This window comes from Adiantum capillus-veneris, chromosome 4 (assembly GCF_014529385.1).
Source record: "Adiantum capillus-veneris isolate H3 chromosome 4, ASM1452938v2, whole genome shotgun sequence".
NCBI classification, from domain to species: Eukaryota; Viridiplantae; Streptophyta; class Polypodiopsida; order Polypodiales; family Pteridaceae; genus Adiantum; species Adiantum capillus-veneris.
The window spans coordinates 70,765,421-70,790,431 of record NC_140934.1 but is presented as its reverse complement, the minus strand read 5'-3'; the positions used below and the strand labels follow the sequence as shown (position 1 = coordinate 70,790,431).

The 25,011-nt window shown below is 44.6% G+C and overlaps 1 protein-coding gene and 1 pseudogene across 1 annotated transcript in view; one reads left to right on the top strand and one right to left on the bottom strand.

Moving 5' to 3' along the window:
* The window catches only part of LOC147459384 (Ubiquitin system component Cue protein), a 60,942-nt gene that overhangs the window by 20,856 nt on the left and 15,075 nt on the right, over positions 1-25,011 (top strand). The window contains exon 5 of the mRNA XM_086510659.1: positions 12,758-12,871. Coding sequence (XP_086366785.1) covers positions 12,758-12,871 — 114 coding nt within the window. The remainder of the gene's footprint in view (positions 1-12,757; positions 12,872-25,011) is intronic.
* LOC147459385 (uncharacterized) lies at positions 14,150-15,580 on the bottom strand (annotated as a pseudogene).

The following is a 25,011-nucleotide window of genomic DNA, read 5'->3' as shown; positions in this document are numbered from 1 at the left end:
TAAAGTTTCACAATCCGAGGAGTATCTGCTAGGTCCTCCTCCTCCATCCACTTCGCATCAAATGCAGGAAAGTTCTTGAACTTAACCAAGAACCGCCTTCGGACTTTACCTTTCTTCGTATCATTATGTGCCAAAATCTGTTCAGGAACAAGGATCTCCTCGTTTTCTTCCACTTTGGGTTGCTCATCAGGCTCCCCATCATCAGGCACATCACCCTTAACAGGGTTCAAGAGACTCACATGCAATGCATTATGAATCCTCCAAGTATCTGGCAGTTCCAATCGGAAGGAGACATCATTTATCTTATCAGTAATCTGGAAAGGTCCGTAGTATCACATACTAAGCTTTGGAAAAAGCCTCTCCTTTCCCTTGTTCTTTCTTAGGCGTGCCTTCTCAAAAGTAAGAGCACCCAATCATCCTCCTTCAGTTTCCAGTCGCGACGATGGCGATCTGCTGCCTTTTTCTGTCGTTCTTGAGACTTCTGTAAAGTCTCGCGAACCTTGGCAAAAGCCGTATCCAAATCTCGCGAATATTCATCCGCTTCAAATTTCTAATCTTTCGTGCTCAGGAAGGATGGAACCTTCGCAGCAGTTTCAACAATCTCTCATGGCGTCTTCCCCGTCGAAGAGTGTATCGTGTTATTGTAGGCAAATTCCACCAAAGGTAAGTTCTTTTTCCATTGAGTCTTCTGATGCGAGATACAAGACTTCAATAAATCTAAAATCACTGAATTGGCAATCTCAAATTGCCCGTCAGTCTGCAAGTGGAACGATGACGAGAACTGCAACTACGTGCCAATGTTCTCCCAAATTGCCTTCCAAAACCAACTCATAAATCTGGGGTCTATGTCGGAGAGAATCGTCTCAGACGTGCCATGTAATCGGAAAATCATCGTGATCATTCTGTATTCTCGGGAGATAAAAAAAAATGAAATCCACTTCAATATTTTCCCAGGGGCGGGTGGGTATGGGTAAAGGCTGTAACAATCCCTATGCTTTATGCCTGTCAAACTTGACCTTCTGGCATACCAAGCAACTGCGCACAAACTCTTCCACATCCTTCTTCAGTCTCCACCAAAAGAAATCTCTCTCTACCCCTTTCATGGTGGTAGCAATGCCGCGGTGACCCGTAAAAGGTGGACAGTGGCAATCAGTCATAACCTTTTCCCTCAACGGCTGTGTAACGCACAACATAGTCTTTTTCATCAAGTAGCCTTCCCGAAGGGTGTATCCAGCTACTGTCTCCCCATCCCGTATCCGTGTGAAAATATCTGCAAAACCTGTATCTGTGGCATACTGATCGACCATATCCTCGAAGCTCCTATGATGTATCGCGGAAATAGCCAGAACCAACGGTTTAGGAGACAAAGCATCTGCCACCACATTCTTCTGACCCTGCACATGGACAATCTGGAAGTGGAACTGTGACAAGATGTTCACCCACCGCATCTGCTTTTCCGAAAGCTGCTTCCGTGACAAGAAGTAGCGCAAACTCTGATGGTTTGTAAAGACAGTAAAATCCGCTCCGAGTAGGTAATGCCGCCACTGAGTAAGAGCATGGATAACCGCCAAAAGCTCTTTCCCATAGATCTGTGCTGTCATCTCCGGCCTAGAGAACAAACGGCTCTCGTAAGCTATGACATGGCCTTCTTGCATCAAGACCGCACCCAGACTACGACCACAAGCATCACAAAATACTTCAAATGACTTCTGCAAGTCCGGCAAAGTCAAATCTGGTCCCGTAGTCAATTTCTCTTTCAATGTCCGAAAGGCAGTCATCTCTGTGGGTCCCCACGGAAAAGGTACTCCTTTCTGTGTCAAGGTATGCAAAGGGGAAGCAACCTCTGCAAACTTTCGTATGAACTGCCTGTAGTACGAACACAGTCCCAAGAAGCTTCTAACTTCATGGACATTCCTCAAATCGGGCCAATCACGGATAGTCTCTATCTTGGCCGGGTCCATTCGCACTCCTGCTGCTGACACAATGTGTCCCAAAAAGTGTATCCATGGTAGGAAAAAATTCACTTTTCTTTGCATTAATCACTAGCGTGTGATCTCGTAATGCCTAAAAGACTTGAAGCAGATGATCTCTGTGTTCTGCCTCATTCTTCGAGAAAACAATGATGTCGTCAAAGAAAGTGCCAACAAATAGCGTGTACTCTCGAAAAATCCTGTCCATCATCCGGTTAAATGTCGCAGGAGCATTGGTTAAGCCAAAAGGCATCACCAAAAACTCAAATAACCCAAAAGTCGTCCGAAAAGCTGTCTTGTAGACATCTCCTGGCGCTATCCTAATCTAATGATATCCACTCTTCAAGTCAATCCTGCTAAAGCACGAGGATCCCTGTAACCTGTCGAGTATATCATCGATCCTAGGAATCGGAAATCTGTTCTTGATGGTGATTTCGTTGAGAGTGCTATAATCGATGCACATTCTCCAAGATCTGTCTTTCTTCAAAACCAACAACACTGGAGAGCAATACGGTGAAGTACTAAGCTGGACAAGACCCTTTTCCAAGAGGTCTTTCACTGAGTTCATAATCTTTTCATTCTGTACTCGGCTCACACGATAAGGTGGCCGATTCGGTGGCGTGCTTCCAGATATCAGATCAATGGTATGATCTTCAGGCCCTCTCAAAAGCAATCGGCATGAGCGTGGAGAAAAAAATCTTGGCGTTCTTTTCTTCAGGTCAAAACATATTCAACCTTTATCCATCGTTCAGTTCTCCCAAAAGAATGAGTAGGAAAACTGAAGTTCATCAAGTACAATCTCTAAGCCCTTCATTTATCAAAGTCGCTTTCTCGGCCCTGTAGTCAACCACGGTGTAGTTCTTGTGGTACCAAGGGATCCCGAGTAGAACGTCACTCACGTGCCCTGAACACCCCTGTCATTGCAAACGAAGTTTGCCAATGCTCGGTGTAATGGCAACATCCCATCCGGGTGCCAATCGAACTACCTCCGCCTGTGGCGTCAGTCTGTCGGGCGTAGTTCCAAATCGAGCCGCCAATTCCAAGTGAAAAGAAGTTGGCCTTGGCTCCTTCAAAAGAGCTTCCTGATCCTTCGCTTTGCCCCGAAAGCGGCAAAGTTTGTACTTTCATTCATTAGATTCGGTGCAAGTCCCACGCCATGTGTTACCGGTTCTTCTTTTCTATCTGCCTTTTCTGCCACATTCCTCAGCTGCTCTCGAACTCTCAGACCTGTCGTCGTCTTTATCATTCTGTTCTTTCTGTGCCTTATCAGGGCACTTCGCGGAAATATGTCCATGTTCCCCGCATCCAAAGCACTTCCCCTCTCTGATGAAGCGAGCTCTCTCCTCAGGAGTAAGCTTGGGTCGTGCATCCTTTTTTTTCCTCTGGGTTGCTCTTTTTCATTCTACTTTCATTCCCAGAAGTCTGTTCGGCTCGTTGTGTCATGGCCTCATCTGTGGGGTAGGTCAGACTGCCAGAGTGAATGGCAAAGCCCCGCTTCGCATGACTCATCAACTCCTGAACAGAAGCTGACTTCTGTTCCAAGCAGTGATTTCGGATCTCTGTAGGTAAACCCAAGGTAAACCGCTCAATCTGTTCTCTGAACGAGATCTTCTTGAATGAAGAGGCGGGTAGAAAAGAGCTCTAGAATCTTTCACAATAAGAATTCACTGTATCGCTCTTGGTCATCCGGAGATGGTTCCAAGCAGCTCGTATATCTCGCTCAACCTCTTGAGTCAACCAAGAAGAAATAAAAAGCCTTTTTAATTTCAGCCATGTAACTGGCACAGTCTTGCTTAATAGAAGCGTGGACCACCAAGTACGAGCATTTCCCTTAAAGTAAGAGGCAGCTCTCCGAATCTTGGAGTGCTCTGAATAGCGTCCTCCCGCGAAAGCGATGCCAACCTGCTGTATAAAAGACAAAGCCTTCGAAGCATCTGAGTATCCTGAAAAGTATCAAACTTGATCGAGTGGCCACCTTCCTTAAACTCTCGGACTTTCTTGCTTTTATCTTCGAGAAAGTCATACTGGTTGGCTTTGTAAAAATTCTTCTTGTTCGCACAAAACTTTCCGTCATCAGAATTTGAGCTCTCTGTAGACGAGTCCTCAGTAGAACTGTCAGTCTCTGGGCGAAATGTAGCCTTCTTTGCCTTTTTCTTGCCCGTTCCGAAGCTTTGTGTCTTGCTTCGCTTTTTGCTTTTTTCTGTCTTCTTCGCTCTAATCCGAGGAGCTAGAAGAACTGTCAGAAGAAGAAGAAGAAGAATTGGGTACTCCTTCAAATCGAACACGCTTCTTCCGTTTCTTTGCCTTGTCAAATGTCAACCGACGACCCAAATATCCCGGGAAGTCAGTGCCTTTCTTCTGCTTTTTGCCGTGCTTTTTGGCTTTCTTTTGCGTGTCAAAAAGCTGAGCAATCCGTGCATCAACCACGTTCTCCAGTTCCTTCTCCGTATATTTCTTGGAGGCAGAAGGTTTCTTGAGAGCGGGTTTCGGGAGTGGTGTTGTGGTTCTCTGCCACTCCATCTGTACCTCTTCCAAAGAGGTCTGGTTCATATATTTTGCCATCTTCGGGTCCTTGGCAAAATTGAGCATCATCTTTGTTGCATCGCTTATCAACTGGCGACGCTCTATCTCTCGCCGCTCTGCCTAAGTAGGCCAAGGCGGGCCATACTCTCTGCTTGAATCTTCGTTGTGATCCCAGCCCGCATCTCCAGATGCAGAGGGAGTCGACTGATCATTGCCTGAAGCCATAGGTGCCGCGGAAAAAAATTTTCGGAGATCGGATTTCCCGTAGAAGAGAAATCGGCCGTGCTCTGATACCACTGTAACAAACTTGGACACTCCAAGTCAAGAATCAACCGCGACAGCACCAAATAACCACTTCAAAACAATTCACAGATCACAATAGATTTGCACTGGCCCGGCGGAGTTGCGTGCCTAGAGATATTGGCCCCAAAGACTGGCGCCCCTTTCGGTATTTCTTTTTATATTAATCAATCATCAAAGTACAAGAGAGCGGTTAGGGTTTCACTCTCAGACTCTGCGTCCAGATGCTCTGAGAAGTGAGGCCCTCACCACTAATTTAAAGGTTACAAGGGATGCCCAAAAGCAGAGCCCCAAAAGCTTTTAAAATCAAAAGCATCAGTTCTCTCTCTCTCTCTTAGAGAGTCTTTTCTTTTTTTTTTATAAAAAGAAAGCAAAAGCAAAATTCGCGTCGCTCATCATTTTCCAATTTTTTTTTTTAATAATAATAATCCGCCTCCGCGATTATCGGAATTTGGGGTTTTTGGCAAAAATTAGGGTTTGCAGGAATTTTAGGGTTTCTGGCAGAAATTAGGGTTTTTGCTGTCCGCCACGTCATCACTTTGTGACAGACGTGGCAGCCTCCGCGATTTGCGGTGCATTTCATGGAACGCTAGACACGTGGCAGGCTGTACGGAAAGGCAGATTTCTGCGTGGGTTGCTTTTGGCACACTGGCTGCTTTATTCTACGCCATATAGCAAGTGAGAGAGAGCTTTTATTTTTAAAAGCTTTGCTTTTATTGCCAAGAAGGGCTTGAGAGAGAAGATTAAACTGCTTCTTTTTTATAAAAGCATGAGAGAGAGAGAGAGAGAGAGAGAGAGAGAGAGAGAGAGAGAGAGAGAGAGAGAGAGAGAGAGCCTTGATGCTTTTAGAAGGATTTTGATTTTCAGCTTTTAGGGGCTCTGCTTTTAGCATCCCTTTGTACTCTTTCAATATGCAGGTAGGGCCTCATAACTCAGAGCATCTGGATGCAGAGTCTGAGTGTGAGCGCCTGCCCGCACTCGTACTTTGAACACAGATTAATACAAAAAGAAATACCGAAAGGGACGTCAGTCTTTGGGGCCAATATCTCTAGGCACGGAACTCCGCCGGGTGAGTGTCGAATCAATTGTGAACTGTGATTCTGTGAACTGTTTGAAGTGATTATTTGTGGTGTCGTGGTAGATTCTCGACTTGGAGTGTCCAAGTTTGTTACTGTGGTTAGACATCAGTATTCCTTGAATGCAAACTAGGTGGAAGGTTAGTCACAAAATCCATGGAAATGTCCTGAAATGGCCCGTCGGGAATAGACAGTGGTAGCAAGAGGCCTTGCTACCTACCCCTAGGAGCTTTTCTTTTTTGACAAATGGAACACTGTGTGACATACTTGAACACGTCTTTTCGCATTTTAGGCCAAAAAAGGATCTTTCTACCTTTTCTAAGGTGGTATTCATGCCTTTGTGCCCACGTGTGAGTGCATCATTGGCATCGTGCAATATGGCTTGCCTAAGAGGAGGCAAGTTGCAACACACACACACACACACACACACACACACAGTGACGAAAATACAAAAGACCCTCACGAATGAGATAGTTGCTAGGCCCTTGGGAAGCAAGAGCGTGCAACCATTGCTTACCAAACTCGGAATTAGCATACTTGTTCTTCATGCTATCATAAGAGACTCCTTGAATAGAGATTGCTGAACTTGTCTCTAGAGCCAAAATCTGTCCTTTGCGACTTAACACATCTGCAACACGGTTAGCTTTACCTAGAACATACTCAATCAAACCTCCAAATTGCTCAAAAAACTAAGACCACCATGCTTGGCGGTCGGTCATTGTAATTGTGTGTGCCGCGGGTCTATCCATTGGGCACGTCAATTCTATGTCGGACCACCCTTGGTCACCTGTATGAGCAGATTGTTATCAGCATGGAGAGCCTTTCCCAAATCTCTCTCTCTCTCTCTCTCTCTCTCTCTCATTCTCAGCTGTCCTCTCTCTCTACCTTAGTGATCTCTCTTCTCCACAGGTGTGCCTTGCTCACGTGTTTGGCATTGTAGGTGTTCTAGATTGGAGTCGAGGTACTCACCGGATCACGAGCCAGTTCTTGTCTTCATTGCATCTTCTGCTGCCATATTTGACAGAAAATGCCGGAGAGATCGATGGTGAATGAGAAAAACGCTAGAGAGAGAGAGCAACACACAAAAATGCTAGAGAGAGAGAGAGAGAGAGAGTGTGCCCAAAATGTGGAAGCTTCGCATACAATTGATATGACCTCATACGAAGGGGGGTAGGCCTCCTTGTATAGGGAAGGTAGAAAAGTGCCTTTCTCAGCCAAAAATCCCACGAACCCCATAAATATGAGAAAAAATTGATAAAATGTTCAAAGTTAGAGAAGTAACATATATTACACACATTTTATAGGGGAAAAAATGCGGATCATTGAGACTCTGACCCTGGGAAACCCTAGGAACGGGGGTCTTGTCTCCTACCAGCCTACCGGGTGGGCAACACCGTGGAGTGTACCGTCGAGAAAAGGTACGTCTACCTTAGGTACGGCCGGGCATTGACACAAAACAGCCCTCACTCCCTAATCTACTCGTGGGAGATACTGGAGCCACCACTGGACACGAATCTGAAGTCTAATAATACTACCTCCTGTGAATGGAGAGGGATGCCATGAAACTTCGTAAGGTGTAGGTGATTTAGCCAATTGTAGTGTGCAACAAATGCGATAACATAAGGTTTTCATTTGAGCCATGTGATTGCCATTGCTGTTTGTTGCAAGAAAGCATAGAGAGCACAAGCAATAAGCCTCGCAATGAGCATTGTGTGTGTAGAGAGTATGCACTCGTAAATAGTAGAGAAAATCTGAGCTTTGAGTGAACTTTGCCTTTTATAGCAACATACAAACTTGCGATTAGAATGAACTAGTTTTTCACATCCTCCAATGAAATTACACCATGCCATTGCATGAATCCGTGGGCTTTGGCAAACATGAAAGTTAACATTGCCATTTGTTGCACATCCACCACGGCTGATTTCAATTATTGTGCATATTGAGGAAAGTCTTTGCCAAGCGTGAAAGCAAATTTTGTAAGTTAATGCCATTATAGCCACTTGGCAAAGGTAAAATCACATTGAGTGAAACTTTAAGTTCAACATCGGCATTCAACAACTTGAGCTTGTTTCCATGAAGGCCTCAACTAATATTCATGAACTTGCTTTTTTAAACATTCTTCATCAAGTTGCCAATTAACAAAGGTTCCATCATTGATAACCTTATGCACAAAATTGGGGCCAATCCACCTCAACGTTAACTTTCCTAGCATCTTGCTGGCTCTTGTTTTGAATATCAACACCAAGGAACCTTCCTTGAATGCAAAAAATTTTAAATGCTGAGTTACAAACCAGGAATACCCTTAAAAATATTTAAACACTACCTTATTTGAGAAATGCAAGTCTTGGTCTCTCATAATTGCTATTGGAAGGCCAAACCTTACAAAGATATTTTGTAGAGAAATTTAGTTGTGGTTGGTGCATGTGCTTTGGCACTAGGCAGGCTTCCGCCCATTTAGTCAAATAGTTGGCTGCAACTATTATGTATTGGTCTTGCGCGGTTTTTAGTTTTTTGGGTAGGAGATAATAGTCCAACAAAATCAAGGGCCCACTTGGCAAATGCATGTGTGCTTATGATATGGGTTAGAGGCAATTGATTATAGTGGTTGGTACACATCCTCTTTGGCAATGGTCACATCATGCTACATAAGTTTAGTCTCCATATGCAGGGCATGCCACCATATCCCAAATTGAAGGATAATCTTGGATGTTACTTCAACCAAGAAATACCCTGCTCTTATTCCTCCATGGGCCCATCACAAAACTTGAAGGTATTGCCTCTCAAGGGCGCACAATCTCAAGTGGTTGTCTAGGCCCAATTGATAGAGTTGGTCTTTAATACGTCCCCAGACATCAGGATGGGCGCCTGCATTATGTCCGGCTAGTGTGAACCTAGTCCTTTGGTTATGAAGTCCTATAAATAGGACTTGAGTCTCATTTGCGAGATATCTTGTGTGATCATTACACTTGGACTCTAGGCGCTTGGCAGCTCTGCTCGAACACGCATACTTGTGTGGACTTGGTGGTATGGGACACTGGCCCTTGTAGCAGAGGCTAGCCCGCTTGGTTGTAGGCTCTCAGGCTTGGGGGCGAGCCCGTATTGGCTCTATGGCTGGGAGGTGAGCCTGATGTGTGCTCACTACGTGTGTCTAGGTGTGAGTTTGGCTTGCGTCATGTGACATGTCACGCATGTAGGACAAATCTGGCGAGGGACTAACATTGGTATCAGAGCCTCGTCCTGCTCGTATGCACAACATGGCGACGTGCACAAAACCACTACAGCTCATGGGGCCGTGATGGTTCAGCTTGACAGGTTCTCCTAACTCTCGCATAGGGTGGTATGGGACGCTACTAGCAAGAGAGGAGGAGAAGGGGGGCACATTCTAGCTGGTGGTGGAAATTTTGCAAGTTCTCTTTTTGTTTCTTGTGGATTTTTGTATGTGGAATGTTGATTGCTGGAGGCAGTCACATAGATGCTTGATGTGTTTTTTTCGTCTTCTCTCCGTATCTGTTTGCACATGGGCATGCCTTTAGGAGCCGGCCACTCCTATGTCATAGCCATCCTCTGTATGTACATTCAGTGAGAGGCGTTCGCCATTTTCGGAGTCTTTTTTCCTTGGAATATTCAATAGAGGAGAGATACTTTTTACTGATTATTGTGCAAATATGATCCAGGAATTTCCTTGTTGCCGCCGGCGTTTCTAAAGTGCTCCAGGTGCAGCAGGCGTGTGCAGTGGACAATGCGAGTAGTGGGTGCTGGCTTGCGTAGCAGCCCGGCTGTGCCGTATGGCGTCTTGGGCAGCTATGTGTTGCTTTCACCCACAACAATCCACATTGCACTTTTTGAAGAAAAAGTGACTATCCCGTCGATGGAACCATATAACCGGCCTGTACGCCGTAGAGGGCGGTACTAATCCAATTACCTGTTAACTTCACACAGAGCACTGGGAAGAAAAGAGAACACAGATGCGTCCAGCGACTAGAATGTCACTGTGCACACGAGACCGACACTCTATAGGCCCCAAAGATTGGCGCACCTTTCGGTATTTCTTTACTGAACATAGATGATCCTATCACTTAGATCAAAGTCTCACAAAGCTGTCCAAACCCGGCGAGGGCTGAAATTGCAGGTTTTTGACCCAATTTTGGCAGCATAACGACGCCAAATCGTCTGTAGGTAAAAACTACCCGTCTAGGACGGATTCCCTTGCAATTTAGAAGCTTTTTGCCGAGCTGTAACAGAATTTCAGCGTGTTGTAATCTGTTTTTCCAATGTTGGGTGCCCAAAACCCAATACACGCATCCCTAGGCTTTCCCGAGGCTCTCCTGGTGTTTCCTTGCAGTTTAGGTGTGAAACCCTAAACCTGCAGAAAAACACAGCAGGCTGTAATTCTCTGTTTTGGATTGTTTTTAGCGGAGCGAACACGTCTACACGTGTTCGTAGGATAGCTCCCCTGTAATTTGAACGGGTTCTCACGCGAGAAAACTCTCCAAATTCGCAATCTTTCGCGATGGAACTGTGCGTATCTGTGGGGGATTAGCAATTAGCTAATCCAGATCCTGTTCAGAAGGCTCTTGCCTTGGCAAATGCACATAAAACCCTCAGAACTATACATAATCATTTGAGTAGCCCAACTAGTGGGGCATTAGAGGGCAGAGAGATGCAGGAGAGCAATCCATCGCGCTATATGAGACAAAGGAGAAGGCAAGCTTTCCATTAAAGCTGTGAACCTGCACCCACTACTCACACACTCTGTAGGTCACTTATTGTTCAAAAATCAGTCTCCACTCTCAAAATGGGCCCCCCCTCTTAGGATAAGAGTCTTTGGAAGTGAGTGTTGACTTGCAGGTTGCTCTCCTATTGCCATGTGTCCGGTTTGTCTCTTTTGAGTTAATTTCTCTAGTTCCCACCAACTTATAAAGTTGTGCGTGACTTGCTGAGTGGCCCCAATTCCATTTGGTGCACACAGGCTTCCATACTCATCATAATTCAGTTTTAACTAGTTCCAGATTGACCGACCTAGACTCCCAATGTGAGAAACTTGTTCCGTCGTAGCCCTTTCACACTGGCCATGCAATGTCGACTTGCACCTTTTCAAGGGTTTCGGGAAAAACAAGTAAAAAGAAAATAAATAAAAATATGTAGTACATATTTAAAGAAGGCAATAGGAAAAATACACCTCCTGGTGATAGCTGGGTACCGGTAGTGATGCTGGGTACTTTTGAGATACTGAAGGGTATTGCGGGGTACTGAGGTACTGCGTGATGGGTACTGAGGTACTGATGGGTTCTATGTCGAGAAAGACGACGAGGTATTGATGGATTCTATGGCGACGACGACGACAAGGTATTGATGGGTTCTATGTCGACGGGAGGAGGAGGTACTGATGGGTTCTATGTCGATGACGATGAAGACGGCGACATGGTACTCCGGGGTACTGATGATCCTTATGCTGAGCTAGGCAGGAGCCAAGCCAAACACAAGGGGTACTAGGTGCTGGGGTATTGTGTTGACGACGACAACGCTATGGCTGAATTTCAGAATCTGCTAGCGATGTCGATGGCTAGGGAATTGCAACCAATGACGAGGCTAGGGGTGAAATCCGCCGGGTCTTCAAAGCTGAAAACGCTGGTCATCAAGCTGAAAAACGTTGGTTCATGCTGCTTGAGAAAACGCTAGAGGGATTGTGAGTATTGTGGGTCTGCTGGTGCTTCTGCTCCCTCTGGATCCTCTACTCTCTCCATGTGTCCCATGGCCAATTATATAGCCTTCCCAATCTAGGTCGAGCAGTGGCTGGCTGAATGCCACGATTGGGAATGTGAAGTCCCTTAAATAAATTAATGACACAAGAGGCGGTTCACACATGGTAAATTTCCTAAGTGCTGAAATCTTGTCCTGTGCAAGGGAGGGTATGCAACTATGACCGGCCTGGGTATGCACGTCCTAGAGGCTCACAAAGGTGCTAGGCTAGTCCTAAGCTAAGACTAATGCTAGACTGTAGCAAAAGCTTGTGCACATAGCGCAAGTGTAGTGCACGCGTGACAAAACTGCAACTTTTCAAGAGATTCTAACAATCCCTTTCCCAATTTGTCAAGTTGAGGAGCTCACATGCCGAGTCTGTTTAAATCCATTACACACATTGTGAAATTCTATGCCGAAACCTCAATTTGCAAAAAATCTAATTTGTTTGAAGTTGTCGGAATCAAATTTATTTGCGACAATGTGTGAGGTTCGTTGAGAGGATCAGTTTTGACTTCTAACGCACATCCCTATCGAGACACAAAAAAGCGTCAAAAAGCATGGTTTTTGGGCTTTTTAGGGGAAAAACTTACTTCTTTATCTCTTCTTCCTATTGTCATTTCTTTTTCTTCCAAAAAGCATTTTCTTCCCCCCCAAAAAAGCACCTTCTTCCAAAAAAAGGGACCTTCTAAAAGCATTTTCTTCTAAAAGCAATTACCGTAAGAAGCTTCTTCTTTAAAAAGCAATTTCTGTAAAAGGCTATTGAGCTGTGCAAAGCGTGGGGCAAAGTACGAGACCAAGAGACATTGCCATCAAATTTAGCATTGAATTAGATGATCATTACTATGGGGGCTGGGTTTTCTTATATGCCCCTCAAATAAGGTTAGCTTAGGACTTCACAACTACGATAACATTGGTAGCGAGCCCTTTTCTTGTAATTCAAATTGATTTTTTGTACTTGGGCCTAAGGGCTTGAAGAAAGGGGAATGTCCATAGTTGCTATCTTAAGAGAAATGTCCAAAGTTGCTATCAGAGGTGTAGTGCAAGGCTTTTATGGATGTGATTAACTGAGGAAAAGATATATTACTTTTTTTAGGCGTTGAACGCTCTCGTGCTTTTTGTTTAGATGTGAATTTGAAATTTGAGCAGGTGAAGAATGCATTTTCCACAAATGCGGGATTGTTTGAGGATCTTGCCAATATCGTGCCCGTCATTTCAAATACAGTTCAAACCATGCAGCAAAGATGTTTATCTACATTAACAGTAAGATTTTCATTCGCTTTTTTGTCATCGTATGTCTTATTACCTTCTTGAAAGCATTAGCCTTTTTCCTTTGAATGAACAATTAACTGCTCATGATCATTGGGTTACAGCGACCATTTGTTGATTTAGTACTGTATTTCTTTAGTGTGATTTAAGTTTGTGATGTTATGCATGCATGCATTCAGCAAGAGAACCGAAGGTAGACGTCTCCTTAGGTACTTTGAGCTGAATAAGGTTACAAAATAGACGTAAATGCAGACAGAGGAACCAGCTTTTCTTGTCAACTGCAGATGGGTTCATCACATATCCAAGGTGACATCGATAACTATCTCATGGGTTGAATGTATGATATTACCCTGTGAGGTTATGTGTGGGAGAGACATGTTTGTAGCACTTTGGGGGTTTGATTAACTTACAGAAGGATCTTCTTATTTACAAAAAGAAAAGAGGAAAAGTGGAATTGACCCTTTCAAAACTGCACCTACTCTTGGTGTGAATGGTTATTCTCCATGTGGTCAAATTTTATATATTGTGCTTAATTTTAAGAGCTGCTTGTCATTGACCCTCTTTTGATTCACGATTTATCTTTCATTGTAAGAAGGTTCAAGGTGCAACTTTGTCTTATATGTCTCTCTTATGCTAATAAGAGTTTAGAGTTTATAAATTAATATTTTAGTTTAATTTATACTGGTACATACTCGTAGGTTTCAAAATAAATTCATTTCTTTGAAGATGCCAAGGAATCTTGAAGGTGAAGGAACGCCATAACAAACAACAAGTCATAAAAACTGGTAAGGCATAAATTCAAGTTGATGTGTAATGACAAGTAAACAAAAAAGACAATTACACATCCGATAGAGAAGGAGGAGCAATCAGATTAAAATCATGAACGGAAACGTCCGATTACATTATTGAGTCTGATCACAAGTGCATTCAATTTATTCAATTGCACTTTTAAAGATGAAACCGCTTTGCGTAATGACACTATTTGCTCCTCTAGTGGAGCTACTTGGATATCCACTACATTTACTTGACAATCTTGAACTACATTTTTTATTGACTCTACAGACTCTTTTATGAAGAACTTAAGGGTGCCATTGTCATGGCCATGGACCTCAGTCCAAATCTGTAGCAGAATTTCCTTTAATCTTTCAACATCATCTGCCTTCACTCCCTCCAACGTGTCCTGCGTGTTAGTGGCCTCCACAGCATTCAAATGATCCCCCTCCTCCATTACGATCTGCATAAAAAAGAATGAGCCCAACAAGTTAGAATCCAACCGCAAAAAAATGAGGTTCAATGAAAAGAAATAGTGATGAATTATAAACCTTCAAGATGCAACAAGTATTGCCTCTGTGCGATGCACGAGAGGCATAAAATCATCGCCTATCTGTGTGCCCTCGTTGTCATCATCACTGCCATCAATGATAATAACATTGGCTTTTGGATCGTCCACGTTGGTCTCTTCAAATGCGGTCGTATCGGTAAGCTCCTTACTATTCACAGACAGTGACAAGTACCTAAAGCAATGAACGCATGGAAAAGAAAGCAGAATAATATGATGCTAACCTTTCTATAGCATCCCATCGGGACCTAAACCAATCGGCTCTTGGTTGTGCATTGGCGTACAAGTCATCGGCCACAAAAATGTTGACTATGTCCTGGTAAGTCACGGTTGAGGGAAAAGCCATGCAGCGCCACATCGCTCTTCTCTTTTTCAGGTACATTCCTCGGCCTTGGTAAGGAATGATCCACGACGATGAAGGGTAGTATTTTCCGGTACGCACCATGATGTGCAAGGTGGACAAGAAATCATTCCCTAGAGGGTGCCGCATTTTGAACTTCCAATACATTGTAGGACGGTCGAAAATATTGTTCGGTGTTAGGCATACCCTGTTCTTGAGGTCGTCTACACCGTAAAGGGTATACACCTCGACACCCTTGTTGATATCATCAATAGTGACATTGTGAGTAAGCTTCTAGAAGTGCGGCTCCCCTTCGTCCTTCATGCAGTAGTCTACCATCCCCTGGAAGGTATGCATATTTTTCTGCTTTAGAGCTTTGCATAGGATGTTCGCACCTGCCGGCCCTTCCTTGTCCCAACCCAAGTATGACTTCAACTTCTTGATGATGGCAATAAGAGACGACGACAACATACGAACCACCATCTGAAAATGCAAATGGAAAACACTGCCTCCTCTTTCCACTGCGCACATCTCCGCTAATGTCTCCTTTTGCAAGAATTCATCAACGCGTGGAAGAAGACATGTATCTATGTCCTCCCCTCTCACGGAGATTGTCACACTCGCCTCCATTAACTTTTTCGGCCTCTTCGACTCGTATGAGGACGTCTCCTCTGCGGTCATTCGAGGACGCCCCCTCCTCTTAACAGGGACGCCTTCTTTGCTCGCGCTATTGCCTGCACCTCTCGCACTATTTTTCAACGAAGCCATTGTGTATGCGTGCTCTCTCTAAATAAAGCAAAAAGAGAACATAAAGCTTTAAGCAAGCTTATGATTACGGACCTGCTGCTATAAAATTCAATTTCTCTCTCTCTCTCTCTCTCTCTCACTAACACACACACAAACACACAGTTATCGGTACTGCCTTCAAATGTCAGTGATTATCTCGAGATATTATTTAGATCATGAAAAACAAACCCCCCTTACAGGGTTTTTGGAATGACTCACACTGTTAAGAGGACCTTGGTGAAATTTCAATTCTTGAGCCGAAGCACCCTTTCAATCATACGCTGTTTACAACTGGTGCTTCTGTTCAACAAGAAAATATAAAACCCTACATCTCTCAATCGTAGGTACATACATAACTCTCTCTCTACCAGGACAAACGGACCTGCTGCAGTAAAAATCAATTTCTCTCTCTCTCTCTCTCACACACACACACACTGCACACAGGGCGAACGCTCTGAATTTCTGTTGCTGCGAGACCACCCTGTGTGTGTGTGTGTGTGTGAGAGAGAGAGAGAGAGAGAGAGAGAGAGAGAGAGAGAGAGAGAGAGAGAGAGAGAGAGAAATGAAATGAAATGTTATATTAACGTCTTCAAAAGGCCAGAATGACCTATGAGACCAGACCGATACAAAAGTGGTGAATCTGTTACAATGTCTGGGTACCTTCGTACTAAAGTACTGAGTGTGAAAAGTGTGAAAATAAATGTGAAAAACTAAATACAAAGTATTAAATAAACTTCTTAGGAGCATTTTGGGTTTCTGGCTAGAATGCTTCTAATCCTTTGTTGTAGTCTCCTCCGGTGAAGTGTGCTTCTGCATCTTGGTCGTGGTCGTCTCGATTTCCTAAGCTCAATTGCTCTGTCAATTAGGGTGCCTTTGGTATGAATGTGGGTACTCCTTTGTGCTGGCTGCTGGCCTCTTGCTTCTCCTTCCACTCCTGCTTCTCTCGATCCGAAGAAATCTGTGATCTGCCTCTGAGGCTGTAGTGCTCTTTGTCTTCTCATTAGATTATCCCTGTGCCGATGTAGTTCCATTAGGTACAAGCCTAAGCATCTTTGATCTTGGTATTGCATGATTCTATCTAGAGGTCCAAAGCCTTCTTTAAAGAGGCAATGAAAACGCCCACGTATCTCATAGTATACTGTGCAGTGGCATATATAGTGTAATTCTGTCTTCGGCTCCATTCCGCATAACTTGCAAATTCTGCTCTCAGGTGGGATTCCCCTAAATCTACCAAATTCAATTTCCAACTGGTGTGAGGATGTACGAATCTGACCAATACACATCTCAAACCATGAGACAGGTGGGTATCCATGTAACTCGGGCGAATCACAAATCCATCTTCAGATAGTTGTAGGAAGTTTTCTTTGTAGTCGGCCATCTTCGTGCCCAATTCTTGTGTAGGGTCTACCCATGTCCTCTTAGTATCCAACTGTATAAGATCCTGTCGGATGATTTTATTAATCTCCGTTCGTGTAATTGCCAGTGATGGAGCCTCAAGAGAGTATTGGAAGGGGGGTAATGGAAAAGAGAGAGAGAGAGAGAGAGAGAGAGAGAGAGAGAGAGAGAGAGAGAGAGAGAGAGAGAGAGAGAGAGAGAGAGAGAGAGAGAGAGAGCACCTGCGATGGGACTCCTGTCAGCCTTGCCTTCGACCTACAGACCTACGAACTCTACTTTATATCTAACGCACTCTATTTCCATGGCGCACTGGAGCTGTCAGTCGCTACAAACTTTCCATGCAATGACTGCCAGTCTGCGCTGCGCTAATTTGGCTACGCTGCGTTAATTTGGCTGGACTCCGCCTGGGATCTGTTTTGATTCCAGCTATCCATGATTTTTAAAAAATCGTGCGTTAATTTGGCTGGACTCCGCCTGGGATCTGTTTTGATTCCAGCTATCCATGATTTTTAAAAAATCGATCACTCCTACTGGCTCCTACTAGTGGCTCTTCCTAAAAAGAATTCATTAATTAGCTGTGGAGATTCCTCCATCTTCGACCCCCACTTTGGAAAAAAATCAAACACCCACCCTCCCCCTTCGTTCTCGCGCTCGCCATGGCTGTGCCTGTGCACGCACATCCTATAACCGGCCCGTACAACGTAGAGGGCGGTACTATTTCAATTACCTGTTAACTTTACACAGAGCACTGAGAAGGGAAGAGAACACAGTTGCGTCCAGCGACTAGAATGTCACTGCGCACACGAGACCGACACTCTGTACGCCCCAAAGACTGGCGCCCCTTTCGGTATTTCTTTATTCAAATTAAGGTAGACGATCCGACCACTTAGCACAAGCTTTCACAAAGCTGTCCAAACCTGGCGAGGGCTGAAAACGCAGGTTTTCGACCGGATTTCGACAGCATAACGGCGCAAAAACCCCTGTAGGTCAAAAACACCTGTCTAGGACGGATTCCCTCGATATCTGGAAGCTTTCTGGTGAGCTGTCACAGAAATTCAGCGGGCTGTAATTCTCTGTTTTTCACTTCCGGAAGCCCAAAAGCCTGTACACACATCCCAAGGCTCTCACGAGGCTCCCCCGATGTTCCCTTGCAGTTTAGGTGCGAAACCCTAAACCTGCAGAAAAACACAGCAGGCTGTAATTCCCTGTTTCGGATCGTTTTTAGCGGAGCGACCACGCCTACGCGTGTCCCAAGGGCTCCTGCACGCAATGGGACAGTTCCCCTGTGAATTGGACGAGTTTTCACGCGAGAAAACTCTCCAAACTCGCAATCTTTCGTGATGGAACTGTGCGTACCTGTGGGGGATTAGCAATTAGCTAATCCGGTTCCTGTTCAGAAGGCTCTTGCCTTGGCAAACACGCATAAACCCCCAGAACTGTACATAGGTCAAATGAGAAGCCCACTAGTGGGGCATAACATACTGTACGTAGGGGAGAAAGAGAGCAGTATGTAGCGTGCGGGGCATCACTCCCGTCACCATACTGTGCATAGAGGGCAAGGTAAGCATTCCATAGCTTCTGTACCTGCTACAATCCACCCGAGGCTGAAAATGGCGCTTCCTTTGTTGATATGCAGCTCGTTTTTGCCTCCTAGAGTGGCAGAATCGCTCACAGGCTGACACGTCGCCCAGTTTTCGAGTTTGGGCTTTCCCTGCTAAAAATATCTCAACTGGTGCGTCAGTTGACTTGGCAGCAGAGCAATAAAATGTTCCCCTTGTCATTCCAGAGCTAATGACGCGAACACATTTTCCGGTCAAAAATAGCAGTTCCCTAAATTTTAGGAGATGCTTCCATGGCGTCCCTATCGGTCTCCTGACCATCATTGAAGACTACCATTTGAACAACATCTACAATGTGGGTTAATTTATTGGCCCCTTCCAACTTATAAAGTTGCAGTGACTTGACGAGTGGCCCAAATTCCTGTTTGGCGCACACGAGCTTCCATACTCATCAGAATTCAGTGCTAATTGGCCCGGGCAGTCCCTGTCTGACCGACCTAGATCCCCGATGTGAGAAACCCATTTGGCTGCAGCCGTTTCACACTGGCCATGCAATGTCCACTTGCACCTTTTCAAGGGTTCCGGGACAAACAAGTAAAAATAAATAAATATATCTAATACTTATTTACGAAAGGCAACAGGAAAAATACACCTCCTGGTGACACACCCCACCCTTGAAATACTGCAAGCGACCTCGCTTGCATGCCAATAATACATGCGGATATCTCCTGATATCACATATATTCTATGATGGGAATCCAAGATATACATGCTTCCGGAAATGTAGCGTTGGACGATTAAACAATGCCACTAACCTGGCTCCGACACATATATCAAGCATAGAAGTCTTCTAGTGTACTCTTGAGCACAAACTTCTCTAGCTAAATTCTGTATGGAAAGAGTAGATACAATTGCTTAACTACTCTCTTGAGCATCATGAACCATGCTCTTGCCTTGCTCCAAAAAGGCTGCATCAAGTCACTGTGGGTTCCATTTGAAAGGCTTCAAGATACAATTGCAATAGCTGAGGTGAATCAAGCAATTCAGACTCTTCCATCCATTTGGCATCTAATGATGGATAGTTCTTGAACTTCACCAAATAGCGTCTTGCAACCTTTTCTCTTAACCTTTCTTTCTTTATGTGCCAATATCTGTTCACGAACAAGGATTTCATCCAATTCTTCCACTTCGGGTTGTTCCTCATCAAGCATATTCTCTGGCACATCACCAACAAAGGGCCTTAGAAGGCTGACATGAAAAGCATTATGTATTTTCCAGCCTTCTGGTAGCTTTAACCTGTAAGCTACATCGCTGATCTTTTCTGAAATCTGAAAAGGACCATAATATCGCATACTAAGCTTAGGAAACAAGTGTTCCTTGCCTTTCCTTTTCCTTAACCTGGCCTTTTCAAAGTGCAAAAGTACCCAATCACCAAGTGAAAATACAAGTTCACGACGGTGACGATCAACAGCTTTCTTTTGCTTAGCCTGAGTCTTCTTAAGAGCAATCTTTATCTTCCTGTATGTTTCATCCATATCTTGCACATACTTGTCTGCCTCAAAAATCTTGTCCTTAGTCTGCAAAATGGGTGGGACTTTCTTTCCTCCTTCCACTATCTCAAATGGTGCCTTACCTGTTGATGTATGCACAGTGTTATTGTAAGCATATTCAACCAATGAGAGATGGTGTTCCCAAGTTGCCTTGTGCTCTGAGACATAACATTTGAGTAGGTCCAAGACAGTAGAATTTGCCTCTTCTGACTGTCCATCAGTTTGCGGATGAAACGAAGAAGAGAACTTGAGCGTAGTGCCCATGTTCTCAAACAATGCCTTCCAGAAAAGACTCGTCATACGTGGATCCCTGTCACTGACAATTGACTGAGGCATCCCATGATATTTAAAGATATTGCTCATGAATATCTTGACCATGTGTTCTGGCTTTATCTTCTTCCTAACAGGAATGAAATGGGCCTGCTTACTGAACCTACAAATGATAGTCCAAATCCCATCATTTCCTGTTTGCGTCCTTGGAAGATCAAAGATAAAGTCCATTGCTATACTTTCCCATGGCCTATCAGGGATCGGCAATGGCTGCAACAATCCCGATTGCTTTTGTCTGTCAAATTTGACTTTTTGGCATACTAAGCATGATCTTACAAATGTGTCAACATCTTGACGCAAAGCTGGCCAATAGAAGAATGCCTCAACCCCTTTCACTGTCGCATCAATTCCACGATGCCCAGCATAAGGTGGAGCATGACTTTCTATCAAAATCTTTGGCCGTAACTGTTTAGTAACGCATAACTTTCCATGCATCATGAGAAATTCATTCTTAAGCATATAGTGCTCATGATGTTACCCATCAACAAGCTGGTCATAGATCCTTGCAAAATCTGAATCTTCAGCATATTGTGTCTTCATTTCGTCTAGTTCACAATGGTACGGAATTGACACTGTTGAAATTTGGGGCTTTTGTGACAACGCATCAGCCACCACGTTCTTTTTCCCTTGCACATGCACAATCTGAAAATGGAACATTGACAAGATGTTTGCCCATCGCATGTGCTTCTCAGACAACTTCGTCTGTGTAAGAAAATATCGCAAGGTTTGATGATCCGTTTGGACAACAAAATCAGCCCCTAGCAAATAGTGTTTCTAACTAGTGAGAGCATGAATTACTGCCAGCAATTCTTTCTCATAGACTTGCAAGTTCCTTTCAGTCTTCAAAAGAATTCTGCTCTCATATGCGACTACTCGGCCATTCTGCATTAGAACTGCACCAAGACTATGGCCACACGCATCACATTGAACCACAAAAGGTTTAGAAAGATCTGGCAAAATAATTACCGGATCTGAAGTCAGCTTCTCTTTCAAGTGTTTGAACGCTAAAATTTCCTTGGCTGTCCACTTGAAAGTAAATCCTTTTCCTTGCAGTGCATGGAGTGGAGAAGCAATCTCAGCAAAATTTCGGATGAACCTCCTGTAATAGGAACATAAGCCTAGAAAGCTTCGAATGTCATGTACGGACTTCAAGTCTGGCCATGACCTAATTGCTTCCACTTTAGCGGGATCCATGCGTACCCCATCCTTTGAAACAATGTGCCCAAGGAAGTGAATCTCTTGCAAAAAGAACTCACTTTTCTTCGCATTAATGAGTAGCCTATTCTTGCGTAGCTCATTGAAAACTGCGGTCAAGTGATCCCTATGCTCCTCTTCAGACTTTGAGTAGACAATCATGTCATCAAAGAAGGTACCCACGAAGTTTCTATGTGGTCTAAAAATTATGTCCATCATTCTATTAAATGTGGCAGGAGCATTTGTGAGACCAAATGGCATGACAAGAAACTCATAGAGACCAAATGTTGTCCTGAACGCAATCTTATGGACATCTTCTGGTCTAATGCGTATCTGATGATACCCGCTCTTTAGGTCTATTCTTGTAAACAATGACGCTCCCTCAAGCCGATCAAGAATGTCATCTATCCTCGGTATGGGGAACCTGTTCTTGATGGTATTCTTATTCAAGGCGCGATAGTCAATGCACATGCGCCATGAACCATCCTTCTTCTGCACTAAGAGTACAGGCGAACAAAAAGGGGATGAACTGGGCTGAATCAGCCCCTTCTCTAAAAGCTCGTTGACCTGACCCATAATCTCTTTCTGCTGGGCTGCACTAACCCTGTATGGTGGTCTATTCGGTGGACTAGAACCTGGCACAAGATCTATAGTATGATCCTCAGGTCTCTCAGGAGGTAACTCCCCTGGCAAAGAGTCCGAAAAACAATCACTGAAACCACTCAAAAAAGTTGACCTGTCTCTAACTAAGGTAGACAAATTAGATACAACTTGAGGTACTTCTTTTGCAAAGATCAAGTACGCAGAAAGATGATTCTTTATTACAGATGAAATAGCAGAAGCAGAAACAACTGGAACAGACTCGCCTTTAAGCTTTACATCAAGGACATGAGTCTTTCCTCTATGCACACGGGTAATCTTTTTGTTGTAAGTATCTACCATAGCATGCAACCTGTAACACCATGGGATACCCAATAACACATCACAGCCCTCAAGCGGCATAATATGAAATTCTTCCGCATCCACATAGCTCTGAATGTGTAGACGAAGCTTTCCTAGAATGGGAGTAACAGGCTCTGAATGTCCTGGGCATGCCAAACCTGCTTCGTCTGTCATACCCATCTCCTCTGCACGAATGCCCAACTTTGATGCCAATTCTGGTGATATGAAATTTGCACGGGCTCCTGGATCAAAGAAAACCAGCACTGTCCGGTCTCTAACTTTGCCCCAAGCTCTGCACAGCTCCGTGGCATCTGTGTTTGGCTGGTCTCCAACCAAATCTGGAACAAGTCCTGCACTCGGCTTTGGCTTCTTCCCTTTATGGTCTGACTTGTCATCCTTATCCTGTGACTTCTTCTGTGGGCACTCATTTGCAAAGTGTCCTTCCTGTTCACAAATGTAGCATTTCTTGGCCTCCCTAAGAGCTTTCCGTTCTTCAAAAGTTTTGCCAGAAAAATGCCTCTTTTGTCCTTGTCCTCGTTCTGAAGAAGATTTAGACTGCTTCTTGGACGTATCAGCTTCTTGAGTGGAGGGCTTCTTTGCAGGAGACTCAGAAGGCTTTGCTGCAACATTGCCCTTGGCTGAAAACTGTTTGCCCTGGGCCCCTTTCTTGTGGCTATTAAATCCATCGAAATCTCCCTTCGACAGATTGTTGGCCACTCTTGCATTTTCTATCAATTGAAACATATTCATGACAGTAGTCTTTGTGCAGTAGTCCCTGATTTTCTTGGGCAATCCGCAATAGTACTTCTCAATTTGTTCTGACAAAGGCACAAACCTGTAAGAGGTGACTGGCAACAGTGCGGCCCAAAACCGTTTATTGTACTCTTCCAGATCCGCACACTGTTTAGCATTCAACTCGTACCATTCCGTCATTACATCCACTTCAAAAGTGTTTGTCAACCATGCAGGTGCAAAAAGTTGTTTGAATTGGACCCACGTTGTTGGGGCTTGACCCTGGGTCAACAATGCGGTCCACCATTGAAGCGCATTCCCTTTTAAGAAAGTGGCAGCCTTGCGTATCTTTGAAGATTCCGTGAAGTTTCCTCCAGCATAAGCATAAGCTGCATCGAACTGCTGTATGAAGGTCAAAGCCTTCAATTGGTCCTCAGGTCCTCTGAAAGTTTCAAACTTCACTCCCTGCCCGCCTTCCTTGTAATCCTTAGGCTGACTCAAAGGAGCCACATTATCATAAACAGGTGCCTGTAGCAGTGGTGCTCCATGAGTGTTCATTCCAGCACTCGCATCAACTGTTTTCCCTGTCATATCTGCATTTTGTACGTATGGCTGCGAAAAACCCGCCATACCAAATTGTGTTCCAGGCACTCGAAACTGGCCATAGGCACCCTGAAAACCTGGTTGGACACCCATGTTCGCGTACATAGGATTACCCATGCCTGTTTGCATTGTCCCGAACACATTCCCTGGCATATAACATGTGGAAGGTCCAGCCATAGCTTGAAATACTGAACCACCTCCAAAATAACCAGGATAAGTATTAGGTAATGGAAGGGTCTGACGCATAGCTTGTTCATTGCTCCCTTGACCATTCACAAACAGGTCCTATCCAGCTAAAGCAAGTTGCTTTGGATCATTGGACACCGCTAGTTGCTCAACCACATGGGCTTTCCCTCGAGCATCACGAGTCCTCTGCGCACTGGAAATCTCCTTTTCCTGCAACGGCTCAGTCGTGCCTTGCGTAGGAGGCTGAAAACCCTGTGTCGGAGCTTGTAAGAATTCTTGCATCCTTGGGTTGTTAGCCAACTGCTGAAACATGTCCATGCAACAACGCAGTTGAGTTCTAAACAACCTGTCCTCTTCTTGAAGAGTTGAAGGAATTTTCTCTGTGCCATGTGAGGAAGATCCCTGTTCAGGTACTTGGTCTCTCTTCTCTGCCATATCGACAAGCTCTGTGTTGCTTTCACCCACAACAATCCACGCTGCACTTTTTGAAGAAAAAGTGACTATCCCGTCGATGGAACCATATAACCGGCCCGTACAACGTAGAGGGCAGTACTATTTCAATTACCTGTTAACTTTACACAGAGCACTGAGAAGGGAAGAGAACACAGTTGCGTCCAGCGACTAGAATGTCACTGCGCACACGAGACCGACACCCTGTAGGCCCCAAAGACTGGCGCCCCTTTCGGTATTTCTTTATTCAAATTAAGGTAGACGATTTGACCACTTATTAGCACAAGCTTTCACAAAGCTGTCCAAACCTGGCGAGGGCTGAAAACGCAGGTTTTCGACCGGATTTCGACAGCATAACGGCGCAAAAACCCCTGTAGGTCAAAAACACGTGTCTAGGACGGATTCCCTCGATATCTGGAAGCTTTCTGGTGAGCTGTCACAGAAATTCAGCGGGCTGTAATTCTCTGTTTTTCACTGCCAGGAGCCCAAAAGCCTGTACACGCATCCCAAGGCTCTCACGAGGCTCCCCCGATGTTCCCTTGCAGTTTAGGTGCGAAACCCTAAACCTACAGAAAACCACAGTAGGCTGTAATTCCCTGTTTCAGATCGTTTTTAGCGGAGCGAACACGCCTACGCGTGTCCCAAGGGCTCCTGCACGCAATGGGACAGTTCCCCTGTGAATTGGACGAGTTTTCACGCGAGAAAACTCTCCAAACTCGCAATCTTTC